At 33.0% G+C, this 14,451-nt stretch overlaps 1 protein-coding gene across 1 annotated transcript in view; it reads right to left on the reverse strand.

The window, feature by feature from the left end:
* The window catches only part of LOC129231084 (glutamate receptor ionotropic, kainate 2-like), a 102,272-nt gene extending 89,839 nt beyond the window's left edge, over positions 1-12,433 (reverse strand). The window contains exons 1-2 of the mRNA XM_054865330.1: positions 12,418-12,433; positions 12,152-12,307 (exon numbers count right to left, since the gene is read on the reverse strand). Coding sequence (XP_054721305.1) covers positions 12,152-12,307; positions 12,418-12,433 — 172 coding nt within the window. The remainder of the gene's footprint in view (positions 1-12,151; positions 12,308-12,417) is intronic.
* Positions 12,434-14,451: the final 2,018 nt, after the last annotated feature.

Below are 14,451 nucleotides of genomic sequence, written 5' to 3' on the forward strand. Positions count from 1 at the left end.
GTCTCACAACGGAATTACAGTAATACACTGGTGGACAATTGCTAAGGACGGATGGTAATATCAGCGTTGGGAAGAACCACAAAATGGAAGGAAAGGAAATATGGAAATTAGCATAAGTGTGGGATACGGTATGACGTGTTTGCGTATGCAAATTTTAGATTCATGACGTTGCACGTCACGTGATAGCGCTGATAAGCGATATAAAGGATTTGAGCGCGAAGACTATTGTTGTTCAAAAGCAGCGCTCTGACAGGAAAGAATCAATTGACGAACTTGAAGTTTTCGGTATGTCTTCCCGACATCCCTAAGAAGGTTTTGCGGGTGACCGTGTTGACGGCAAGATTTAAGAAGAGCAAAAAGTGTCAGTTGTTACCAGGTAGTTCGACGTTTGCCGCAGTGTTGTTTCTAAGGTTTGGAATTCATTTCAAACGAATGGAATGTGTAGCAAATGTTACGGGGGAGGTCGTGTACTCAGTACGAAGTCAGCAGAAGATTAGTACATAGCGCTAGCAACAAAAATTAACAGGCGCAACACAGCTATTGATGTAGCAAAGCAGTTTCCTGCTGCTACTAGCAAGCAAATGTCCCGAAAAACTGTAGCCAGACGTTTGCAAGCAGTAGGACTACACGCATGACAGCTTGTTTTGTACACCCCATTGTCTAAAAGGCAGCGTTTTGCCCGTTTGTAATGAGGTGGTCAGCATCACAATTGGAGAGAAGTCGACTGAGCTTGTGTACTATTCTCAGATGACAGCAGGTTCAGTCTGTCGTCTAATTATTGACGACAACTGATCTGGCGTGAGAGTGGTACTGAATACAGGCCGGAAAACACAAAAATAATGACAAATATCCTACTAGTGGTGTCATAGCGTGGACTGGGATCATGATCAATGACCGTACGTCACTCATGTGCCGCCAAAAAGACTATAGCTGGCCAGGGATACATTGAGGTTGTTCTGCTACCTCATGTTTGCATGTTCCGTGGGGATTTGGGCAATAAATTCGTTTTCGTGGATGACAAAGCAACATGTCATCGATCAATCGCTATCCAGGAGTGTCTGGAGAGCGAGAATATTGAACCTACCGGATGACCAGCACATTTTCTAGATCTGATTTCCATTGAAAATGTTTGGAATGCTCTGGGGAACAGCCTTGCTGTTCGACAACACCCTCCAATAAACAAGGACACCCTCATCCGTGACTGACAGAGGAATGGGATAAAGTACCCTAACAGCCGCTGGATATTGTTGTGCAAAGCAGCAAACGACGTGAGGAAGCTTGCATTGCTCTCCATGGTATGGCCATATCCCATATTGACATCTTACGCCGGAACGCCTGGGGACGGTAGTTACATTTTTTTCATTTTTAAGTATTCAGCACAAAATGACCGTTTTGTACTTTGAACACTTTTCAACGTCTTCTGGATTTCAGAGAGCAATAAATTATCGTCATTGTAGAGTATTAGTGTGCGGACAGTAGTTTATTTCACTTGCCATCGAATTACACTTACTTTTTCGCGCGCTACATAGCACATTATGATCCGTCCTTAGCAATTGTCCACCAGTGTATTTGCACTACTCCTACTTTTACTTCTTCGTTGATAAGCTATGTATGTCATACAAAATTACATATAAATGTAAAAAATAATGGTATGATACAGCTTCCTTCTTTATCTAAAGGCAAATGCAAAAATATTGCGAAGTTGACGATACTAACCCGAGTTCAGCATGCTGAAATTCTTCGATACCGCTAAAAGTAAAGATGGTTCAAATAAGCGTCTGTTTTCAAAGTTTTCCCCTTTGAGTTAATACTGTCCAGCTCCGACGAGTTGAGCCTTGAACAAGTCCATTTCTTTCAAGTGAGAGCAATCAGTAAGAAGAGGAAATGTTATGCGCGGTTGGGCTACCATTACAACCCTTTTATTGGCGAGAACATCCTGTACCGCATGCTAATAGTTAGGTATAGTAATATTGTTCGCCAAATGGGTAATACACTGCCAACTAAATCCGCTAGTTCTTAAGCCGTTTTTCCTCAACCCTATTTCAACTAATGGAGTCGTTGAATCGGTCGGACAGCGGAGTTCAACTTGCCAGAGGTGGACAATAAGTCCAGCTTTGTGAAAGCTTCAACAGGCTACTTTAGGACAGAAAATTAAGGTTTTGAATATAGCCTTTCATCGAAGATTTTCCCTTCAATTTTAAGGTGTCCTTAAAATTTCTTGATAGAATAAAAATGTTTCGTGGTATAAATAATTCCGCTTTATTCAGTGTAGGTCTAAAACATTAAATGTTGCTATTTAAAAATGCAAACGAAAGAAAGGTTCGTAAAATTTAGACGTAAAAGGACATAAAACGGAATTAAGGTAAACAATAACTTTCAAAATTCCAGCACTCCAGTGATTGGAAGCATAAAAAATGCTAATGAATACGGTCTTTCTGAATAGCCAAGCTACCTTCGGTGTGAAACTCAGCTTTGCGAAACTACTACATGTAAAAAACTACTTTTCATTACCGCGAAGCCAAAGTTGAAATAAATAAAATAATTAATTAAATAAAGAGAAAAGAAACATAGCGAAATTCAGGCAAAATCGTGCTAGATACTTGACATAAAATCAGCTGAAAGTACCAACGAAAACGACTCTTTACATAATTTTAAGTAAATATCAGTTTTTCGTAATTATTGCAGAAAAAAAGAAGTTTTAAACAAATGAATATCGTGCCTGAACTGTGAATAGCTGGATTTTAGATTTTAATGTTAAATATTGAAATGAAATCTGTCATAGTAGTTACATACTGAATGTTTTTTCATTTAAAAAAAAGAACACTATATCCTTCTAAATAAGTACAGTGACTCAGGGGAACTTTGAGCCATTCCGTATAACTTTGTGCCTCTTCAAAATAGTAATAATAATACTAATTACTAGAAGGCCTAGCGCTAAACTCACGTGGTGAGCTTACATAAAAGGTTTACATATATTTTATATAATAATAGACAATATTGTATACAGTCAATTGTATGATTTAATAATTCTTAAGTTACTCTTTGGAAGTTGTTTTTAAGTTGTTGGAAATGCTTTTGCTACATTGTGATAGTCTATGCAGTATTACAAATGATAGAAATCTTGTGATATTGTAACGTACAAAAGGAGAGTTTTTAAGCCTACAGACAATTTATTTCGCTGTATTAAAGTTGCACCAATCTTAAGCAACTTGTTTTGGTTTACGACATGGCTTAAAAATACCCTAAATAGCAGGATAGTAGTAAAACACAAATTTAGGGGGAAAATTTCATACACAGTCTGTAATATTGGTCAAAAGCCGAAAACTTTGGTATCCACGCTTAAATGAACTAGTGCATATTAAGTTGAATAAATACCACTGTGCATAAAAAGTTAAATAAGAAATAACTATGTTATAAAGCACAAATTGCAGATTACTGCAGAACGTGTTTCGGCGTTACAAGGAACGCCTTTTTTAGTGTAAAAGAAATGAACCTATAAATGAAAAGACATCCGACAAAAGCTTTCGTCGGATGTCTTTTCATCCATAAACTCAGTTTTTTTTTTTTTTTTCATAGAAAAAGGCGTTCCTCGTAACGCCGAAACACCTTTCGTAGGAAGTCCTTTCATCCATAAGCTTTTTTTTTTTTTTGCATTAAAAAAGGTGCTCTTTGTAACCCCGAAACACCTTTCGACGGATGTCTTTTCATTTATAAGCTCATTGCTTTTGCATTGAAAAAGGCGTTCCTTGTAACGCCGAATGCCTCTCTGCAGTAATCTGCAATTCTCTACTTTTTAACGTTGTTATTTCTTATATTACAGTGCATATTAATTCTGAAACAATTTAGATTAATTTTCACGGATAATTTGTCCCGTTTTGTGCTCGTTTCTTTCACCCTAATGTAGGTGCAAAGTTGCCCATTTCCAACTTATGGTGAAGAGTTTACAAATAAAATTTCGCAAGAATGTATTGATGAAGTACAGAAATGCATGAACAGGATAGAATGCATGGCTATAGAAATTTCATTTGGCGACTAAATTTGATAGCAGTACCCATCATATAAAAGAGATACGTAATATTTCACTGAAGAAAACGTTAGATGAAATGAAAAATGGTCTTGTTCCCCCATTATATTACTCAAGGTCTTCTCTAGTAACAGTTATAAATCATCGGTAATCTGGCGTTTTTATGGCGAAAGTAGAGCCGAAATCTCTGTGACGGATCGCCTACTCCATTTCTTTGCGTTACATACGGCTATACGACATAGTATCAGTTTTTAATTTCCTTATGATTCCTTTTAGGTTTTTATAAGAATTTATTTGAAAAGTAAGATGTTAACAGCAGAAAAATGTCATATTGGGCGTGAAAGTAAAATTGAACCGTTTATTTCAAAAACCAGTCAAGGAACAAACTCTAAAATTTCGAAAAAGCATTTTTACCTTCGTATTAAAGTTTTTCGATAAGAATTACAATCTTTTAAACTAAAAGGGATACATATTAAGGTATACAGAAGTCCCTCGTATAACACGGTACCGTGTACTATCGAACCGATCACTTCGTACCGTGTAATATCGAAACCGTGTTGTAGAAATGCAACACGGTTTCGATATTACACGGTACGAAGCTTGAATTGAATGCTTCATCGTTTTGATAAAACACGAATGTTATATTTATAAAAGATGGAATTTCATTTTTGTTTAATACATTTCTGTTAATTTTTGCTAATAGCTCCAATACTTTACTTTGTTTTTATGAAACTTGGTTTCGATACAACACGGTACACATCCCTTGATTTGCATTATTTCTAAGTCTTGTATAACATGGTTTCGATATAGCATGGAACACGGTTTCGATATACACGATACATCTTAACCTCATTTTTCTCATGCAATATTAAAAATAAGTAAAAATGTTATTTTTGAAAAAGTCTTGTATAACACGGCTTCGATACTACACGGAACGAATTAACCGTGTTATACGAGGGACACCCCTGTATCTCTTTTAGTAAACAATGGTGTATTCATCATTGAATATTTTAATATGGTGATATGAATGCTTTTTTTTTAATCAGTAATTTTGTTGCTTGACTAGTTTTTGAACAAAACTATTCAATTGAAGTACGCATACAGGCAAAAATTGACCTGTATTGCATTGTAAATCGCTATAACATGACATTGAGGCTAAGCATGCAAATTTGTTTCAATATTTAAATTTAACTTTTGGCAGCATAAAAGTATGAAATTGTGTCCAATTAAGCTGAAACTTATATCTACCGGCTGTAATTCAAAACTGTAACATTGAACTTAGATTTTAGTATAAAAAGGGGCAATTGAAAGGTAAAGTTTTCTTTTTATACTACCGGAAAACATACATTTCCGCTCTTAACTTCGTAAAAATAGGGGGGAAATGTCTTTTCCTCTCCTTCAGTCTCAAAATTAAGAGCACATCTATCAAATCCCGTGAAAGAATCACAAATGTATTTTGAAAATAATAATGCGTAGAGAAGCTAATGAAAAAGACTGTTATTAGTGATTTTTAGCTTCTAATTTGCTATTTGATGCGTGTTTTTCAGTGACACCTAAAATTGATAGTACATGTCGTTTTTTCCCTGCGTTTCGAATTGTGAAGAAAATATTAAATATCTAATAAAGATAATAACTAAGGCTCTTTATGCATGTATGTTTCAGGATATCAATTATTGACACTTTAGGAAATTTCTTTTTTTCTTTTCTTTTCTTCTTCTTCTTTTTTTTTTTTTTTTTGTTTTGCATTTTTTAAAAATAATTATCTTTGTTTATGATTTTATGACAAATAAACACGTGAACAGACAAAATCTCTTTTTGATGAAAAAGACAAAGAAAGTTTTTTTTTGTGTGTAAACTTTTTAACAAATAGTTTTATGACGTAATTTAGAAGGCATGTTTCAGTTTTGTGTTCTCAAATCTTACATAATTTCTTTTAAGAAATCAAATACGTTGTCCCATAACATTTTACTTTCTTATTTTTAGCAGCGTAAAAGAATATATTTTATGGTTAAAACATTGGAAAACGTAGACTCTTTCCTTAAAGATCAAGAATGGGATTTTTTCTGGCTGCTAACAGCCAGTAGAAGGAAATTTATTCGTCACAACTATTTTTTTCAGTCGCCACTTTTTTGCAAAAAAAAAAAAAAAAAAAAAGTTTTGAAATTACTACTAAAGCACTGAAATTATCAGTTTTGAAATTACTACTAAAGCACTGAAATTATCAGTTTTGAAAAGAAGTTAATCTAACTAAATGTTTAAATAAAAAATAAGTATTACTTACTCGTTATTAATAAGACAAAATAACAATCACGTTTGTTTTTACAAACTAATTTAGCGTTCCTTTAACCGTATATTTTCTATGTTTATTTCAGCATTTAAAATATCTTGAAATGCTTTCTCATTTTCTTTCATTTTTTTTTTATATCGGAAGAAGTACTCAGAGTTTGTACCTTCAAAGCACCATACGAATTGTAGGATTTTTTAGCCTTAAAATTTTATTTTCTTTCAATATATATATATATATGTATATATGAGAGGTTTAAAATGTTAAAAAAAGAGATTCAGCATCTTTACATATTATTCATTTGCCTAATAGCGTGAGGCATGTTTTAGGGAAATTCATGAAATGTTCCTTAAAATCTAAATGAGCAAATAATTTTTAATATGCCTTTAATGGTCATTAAGTGAACTTTAGCTAATGTTTTCGTGATCATTAATGATCCATAAAATGATATTCAGCATAGTGCTAAAATAATTAAACTGTGTTCCATTTCCCCAATCTAAGTACATTTTAATGTCAAAGCAGACGCACATCACTGAATGCGCAATGGCACTTCGGATTTCAACACATCAGTGCACACATTTCGTAAAATACTTGCCACAGACGAAACTTGTGTTATCAGTACTGCTGTTCTAACCTAAAAAGCAGCATATCCGTTTTTTGCCCTTTTGTAGTTATTTCACTTTCTAGGTTTAGTATAATATATATAATATTCTACATCGCTAGAAAGCAGTAAGAGCACTAAAATACAGGATGAACCTGAACTCTATGGCAAAACTTTAACGGGTGTTAGAGGGGAGGATAAGAAGCAAGGATCACGTAGAGCAACTGGTCGCAAACGCAATACTGACACGTTACATGCATGCAAAGAAAGCAACTGATGGATGCAAAACAAGTCCCAAATTTATTACACAAAGATGACTTTACACAACATTTTAGTTTTTAAGAAAGGTTTAAAGAGGTTTTTGGAATTTACGGCCTGTACCTGTAATACATGCTTCACAATAACAAAGATTTCACTGTCACAATAACGAGCCATTTTGACGAACTTCGATCGATTGCAGTGCCTTTGTTGCGAGTTACGACGCGTGTATTAGAGCTACTACAGGCCGTATCTTTCAACAACGGCTCTAAACATTTCGTAGAAACTATATTGCTGTGTAAAATCATCTTCATGTAATAAATTTGGGACTTGGTTTGCATCCATCAGTTTCTTGCTTTGCGTGCATGTAACGTGTCAGCATTGCGTTTGCGACCATTTGTTCTACATGATTCTTGCTTCTTATCGTCCCCTCTAACGCCCCTTAAAGTTTTGCCCAAGAGTTCAGATTCACCCTGTATAAAGAAAAACACTTCACAAATTGAAGTATTATATCCACCTAAACCTGGGAAGTATGGCCAACTAAAAGAAATTAAATGCTCATTTTCTCGACATTAGCAGTTTAAGAGACACTGCTTTCTTTGTTTGGTCGGTTGGATTTCTGCAATAAACAGGGATGGGAGTTAAGTTTTTTTCAAGGTTGAAAATACTCCTTGATGATGGATGAAGGATGAGTTGCGTAATATTTTGATTTTTCACATTTATAATTTCAGAGATTTTGTATCTAACGAGAAAATAACACAGCATTCAAATGTACTACTCTAGAAATTCCCCAATTCCATTCTTTCCCCAATTTTGCTAAATTTTTTCATACTAAATACAAATGGGGCTCTCCACAAATGATGTCATGCTTTGAGGGGGAGAGAGGTTCGTGAAATTGTGACAGTTCGTGACAAGGGAGATTAAGGGGATAGTCATAAGTGTGATATGACGCATTTTTATAAGAAAATTTTTATTTAAAATAACGTGACATATGACAAAGAGGAGAGGGGGTAAAGGTTAAGTGTCAAAAATCTTGAAAAAAAGTGATACATCATTTATGGATAACCCCAAAGCGCCCCTTGACTAAGTTTTTGAAGCGTAAATCTGATGACTAATGAGTGAAAGACGCCTATAAAGACAATAGAAGTTTTTGACAAAAATGCTTTAAAACCATTGGAGATTTTTTAGTTATTCGAGATACGAATGTTCAACCGTGAAGAAAAGTCAAAGTTCAATGTTAGGGAGTAGATACATTTTTTAAAGGTCGGATCACGCAGCAGCAATTAAACATCAGCAAAAATGTTAAAGTGACATCCTTGCTTTTGAACATGTATGTTACCATTCAACATAAAAGCGTACTTGCAAATGAATGAAAAGACATAAAATCGTACTGGTAAACAAATAAATGACAACCAGTTAACTTAAAGGCGTACCAATGAACATATAAAAAGACATCCAGTTAAAAAAAAGCATACGGGGGAACAAATAAAATCAAAAAATAATTTTATTGTCGACAACATAGTTAGTAAATCATTTTCTTAGAAACAAAATTTCGTAAAAGTTTGCTGCAGTTTATGAAGTGAATTTTTGATGTGATTGATAAAACTAAGGAACCAACAAGACATATCAAAGACAAAATAATAATTTTAAAAGTGGTTCAGCAATGCAAGTATACAATACCAGTTGGAAATTCAAGAGTATTTTCAGAAGTTAAAAATTCTACTTTCTGCCTGATGCCTCAACGCAACAATAATGTTGGAAGAGTAGCGAGGTTTAAATAAATTCTACTTTTCGTAGTTAGCATTCTTTGCACGTTTCTTATTTCTTTGGGTAATGACTGAAGTGCAGTGAATGAGTATTTTATTTTGCTCAAGTTGGTGGAAGAAGAAACCATAACCATCAATTTCAGCTGGACGTCATCAGTACGAGAAGTGGAAAGTTTCTACAAGTCCTACAATAAAACTGATTGAAGATGTCAGTTTTTTTTATATAAGATTTTATGTTTCTATTTTCTCTCTAATATTTAATTTTAATATTTTCTTTCTAAGATAGGACTAGCTATAGGTAAAGTTTTGAAAAGAAAAATATACTTAGATAGTAAGAGATTCTTGGTGTTTTTCTCAAGCAAAAAGCATATTTTTGAGTAGAGTAATATTTTATAAACTCAAAGTTTGTGGGTGAATTAAAATATTGAAACAAATTAGTGAACAATATTTAACACTTATAATAACTTGGTTCAGAAAAGTAAGAGCTTAAAAAAGTAAAAAAAAAAAGCTTAAAAGTAAGTCTGCTGTCCTTTCCATCAACATTGATTATGTTACACATGGATTTATACTCCTGTTTCATATTATTTTATACAATATTTTCAACAAGCGAAATAATTATTTTAAAATAACAGTGAACTTTACTGCGTGTATGTGAAGCTTCATTTGACAACTTACTAGGCATTAAGTATTTAAATTTTTAAAAATATGGAGATACACCTCTTTTACAATGAACGGCACAAATGTAAAATGCTTAACTTCAGTAGTGCATCCAAATAGTTCATCGAAATACTGTAAAAGTATTTACTGTCACTATTGGAAGATGAAGATATAGATGATTTCGCGACTTCGAAAATATCCTTAATTTTATATGAAAACAACGGAAAACTGATAAATATTAATAAATATATAAATATTAAATGCTTCGCGTAGCTTAACTGTTCGTGACTACGATGGTCATGCGAAAATAAATTCTTTTATTATTAGCAATTAAAGTTAAATGTTTATTATTCGATTAATAAAATTGACTGGTTTGATATTTAATCACATAAAACTACATCAAAAAATAAGTCTAACAGTTTTTGAGACATAATAAAAAAGGAAACCTAAACGTACACGAATACAAGTTTGATACTCAGTGATACAAAACGAATCATAAATCAGTCTGATTTTTTCGCGTGTTCAGAAAAAAAATACCGTGTAGAGAAAAATACCTAACATTTCTTTAAACGTTTAATCTGACAGAAACCGTTTAAATTGTGAAAGGAACAACACAATGGTAAAAGTTCTGAAATCTTTGAAACGTTAGTAGAGTATTGCATCAGAATTCTTAGGTATGCCTAGATATGATGTAATAGCAAAATTGTATTAGCTGTGGTAATTTAATAAACATAAAGAGTTTATCGAAAAGTCTATTAAGAATTTAAAATTGAAAGTTGTTGTAATTTACACACTTGTTTATTGAAACAGCGAGAAATTATAACTTTTAATAATGGCTTATGCAAATTAATTCAGCGGGCTAATATACCTCAATCTGCCTTTAATAATTATTGATTTCCAATTCATGAGCCATGAAGAATCTTGCAGTTTAAAATTAAATGATAGAGGAGGAAAGTAATTATGCATCTTAGAATCTGGCTTCGTTATGGAGAAATTTGATGTAAAATGTTCAATAATTGGGGGAAAATCGATTTGTTTAAAGCTGTGAGAAATTCGAGGCAGTTTCGCTTTAGTGAATAAAAATCTATATAAATGTGCAGACATTTATTTGCGTTTTATATTTAAAATTTAAAAAGTTGCATTTTGAAAATGAAGAATTCGTACTTTTGTAACAGTACAGTTTAGGGACTTTAGCTTATTTTCGAAACGCATCGCAAAAGTACGAAAATGTATAAGGAAAATATTTCAATAATGTCTTTACTGCATTAGCTTTATGAAATTTTTAGATGATTTCAGATCCATGAGCAACAACGACATAAATTACGTTTTACAGGTTCTGTGATTGCACAGTGCTTCTGTGACTGTGTGATGTGTCATTTTTACGTTAAGTGTAAACGTACACGTTTTATGGAAGTGTAAAACTTAAATAGTGCGATATTTTTACTGTTGCCTTCAGTATGAACCCTGTTGGGATGCCTCAGAACATTGAAACTATAATAAGTATAGTTTTTGTTATTGGGTCTTGCCCCCAAAGGGAAAGGAGATCCATGATTTTGTGATGTTTACGCCGACTTCTCAGAATGCAATTGAAAACATGAGTCATTTGACCACATTGTAATTTTTCACTAATCGACTGCTTTATTTTTGTGTTTCTGTGCCTATATAAAGACGTTTTCAATTGGTAATGACATACAGTTGAGGTGTTCCAGCCGGCTTTCGGCTTCTTATTATCCCATACAATGTAGCGAACAGCAAGAAATGTGTTCAAAGATTATTTAAGATTATACTTCATTTGTATTTTCTGTAAGTTAGACTGGATTGTTGACAAAAAGAAGTCTCTTTAATGAGTACAAATACCCATACGTTGAAGTATTATGTTTTTATTGGGATTTTACATTTTCATAATGACAACTTTATAATTTTTTTCATTATGACAACTTTACCCCACCCCATAGCGTAAAGTGGTCATAAACACGTAGCAAAAAGAAAATGTCATAAGATTACTGTAATCAATAATTTTCTTCCTATAATTTACTGCAACGTGTTCTACATTAATGTAGTGTAAAATAGCAATGATAATAGATCACACTTTAAAGCAATTTTTTTTTTTATTTATTAACCTCTTAAGTTGAAAAACCTGGCTTTGATGACTTCTTTACCCCATCAGATCTTATAAAAAGCAAATTAGTAATTTATGATTATGCAGTTTTTTCATAATTATATAGCAATAAATGGAGTAACATTATTAAAATGTGAGTGGTTCAGTTTAAAATAGAAAAACTGAATAAAGGTTCCCTGAATGACTCTAGTTTACATAAAGTTATTGAGGGTTCATTGAGTTTTGCTTCAACAAACATAGTGAATGATAAGATTCTTACTTATATAAAAAGTCAGTGACTCTCGCTTAGTTTAGTGATGTAACACTTTACTTGATTTCCAAATCCAACAAGAACGTTAAAGAAACCAAGACAGAATGAAATCTAGATGGACTCAAACTCTCTCTCTCTCTCTTTTTACGCATAAAACTTATACAGAATTCAACAAACATGAAAGTTCTTTACCTTTCTTTGTTGCCCTAAAGCTATCATCGACAGCAACTTTCTCAACTTCAGCAACCAGGCGTGAGCGAGGCAGAACACTAGGGTCTCCATTGATTTTGTCAACAGCGATCCGGAAGGCCAATTCTTGCTCGTCATCCTCTGTGTCGAATAACCCACCTGAGGCAAAAAGAAGGAAAGGTGCTGTGATATGAGATTTTAGTGGAGAGTTTTATATTCGAATAGGAAATCAATTGGAATAAGAAAAATACAAGTACTGGAATGATTACCCGAAAGATATGCCATTTTTTATCTTATGTTACAAATCAATTTGTTTATATTTCTTTCAATGAAAAGAATGAAGTTGGGAATTTTTATCATTCAGGAAAAATAAATCAACCAGAAAAAAATACATTGTATGAGTGATAAAAAAATGATAAATAATGCAAGAGTCAGCTGATTCATTAGCGAATTAGTTTTTGAAATCAGTTTTGGATGTCCTAAATAGTTAAAAATTCAATTTCAGCCAAAAAGTCAAGAAAATAAATTTAATTTTCAAATTGGAAAAGAAATTGGGAAGAGCATTTAATGGTTAAAAAAACATCTTAGCATACTATTGCCATTGAACGTCAATTTATGATGATGGTTTTTTGGTATTTCGAAACACTTTACTCCTTTGGCCATCCTGACGATGATTTCTGCTATTGTTGACCCATTGTTGCCAGCGACATCTAATGGTCACAGACCCATTATTGCTAGCGACATCGAATGGTCACAGATCCATTATTGCCAGCGACATCTAATCGTCACAGACCCGTCATTTTCAGCAAAATCTAATGGCCACATCGCTATGACTCAGAAGTCGAGTTATACTTCATTTCGTCCAACGATCTTTTTTCAATGCTACAGCAAGCCTTCATTCGAATTTTGACATATTTTCCTAATGGGCACACATTCTTTGGCGAGGCATTGTCTCAATCTATTTAAGATGTAGACAGTCAAAGGCAACAATAATATCCATCAGATTGAGACTACCTGAGAATATCTATTTATATCCACCTGTTGACTGCACAGTTCCGATGAATTGGAGCTCATGCTACTCCACCAAAGGACTCCAAAATTTAATAATTTTCATTTTGAATCAAGATGACTTTGCATGCGAAGTTTGATTAGGCAGTTCATTTTCGGTGCGTCGTTACTTTTATTGGTATATAGTGTAGATGCAATTTTCTTGATGCAATAGAGCAGAATTATTATGATCTTATTCTATGCATTTGATGAGAGTTATTCAATTTCTTAAAAGAAGTAAACTTGCTTTTAAAAAAAATGTAGCTGAAAACTCATTTTCTTTAACATATGCAAAAAATAATACAGTAAAACCTGTTAAGTTAACCCCCTTTCTAAGTTGACTCTATTTGTCGGGTGCAGAATTAGCCCTATATCTTATACATCAACCTCTATAAGTTGACCACCAGTCTAAGTTGAGCTCTAAACTACTGCATTGCAAGTAGTCAACTTACACAGGTTTCACTATTACAACGTTGATATGCGCAAATTTGTAGGGAGTTGCAGACACATGCTTCCGTGTTACAAGAAAACTCTTTTTAAAGTAAGTTTAAAAAGTAAGCTTATAGATGTCGGATGCCTTTAATATAACTTTTCATTGTTTTCGTTGTTACAAGTGTTTCCTTTTAAACACAAAACACTTGTTTAGTTCGCACCAAATTCGTGAAATTTAAAGCTCTAATATTACATTTTACTTTTCTGCACGAAGGTATTTAAAATTTATTATAACCGATACCGATTTAATGTAACCTCTCTTATAATAATCGATTATGCCTACGAATGTATGCAATTGTTCAGAAATGCGTACTTAAGAACTGTATAACTACTAATTAGTAGTTGTAGGTAAGCAAAATTTTGTTAAAAAATAATCCATAAAAATAATTTATTGAACGAACTACTTCTAAAAGCTGCAGTGAAACAAAATTTCAAAATTTTGCTGCAATTACGAATGTGCAAAAATTAAACATCTTATTAAATACGTTAAGTCCCTAACTTGAATTTTGCTCATTAAAGACTCTTAACTAAGAAATTTAATTGGGGTAGCAGACAAAAAATAGTTTGACACAGGTCCATTGTGAAATTAATGTTTTCACAGCTTCAAAAAATATTTCCATGAAAAGAAAATGTCATTAAAAAATACGGAAGATAATTATGAAATAAAAAATCTATTGAAAGTGGATAAGGTAAAAGTCAACCTGGTTTTTCGATTATTAAATACACCACTTTCTTAGAAGCTTTAGAAAAAAAAAATCCTTATC

The sequence above is a fragment of the Uloborus diversus genome, chromosome 10 (assembly GCF_026930045.1).
Source record: "Uloborus diversus isolate 005 chromosome 10, Udiv.v.3.1, whole genome shotgun sequence".
NCBI classification, from domain to species: Eukaryota; Metazoa; Arthropoda; class Arachnida; order Araneae; family Uloboridae; genus Uloborus; species Uloborus diversus.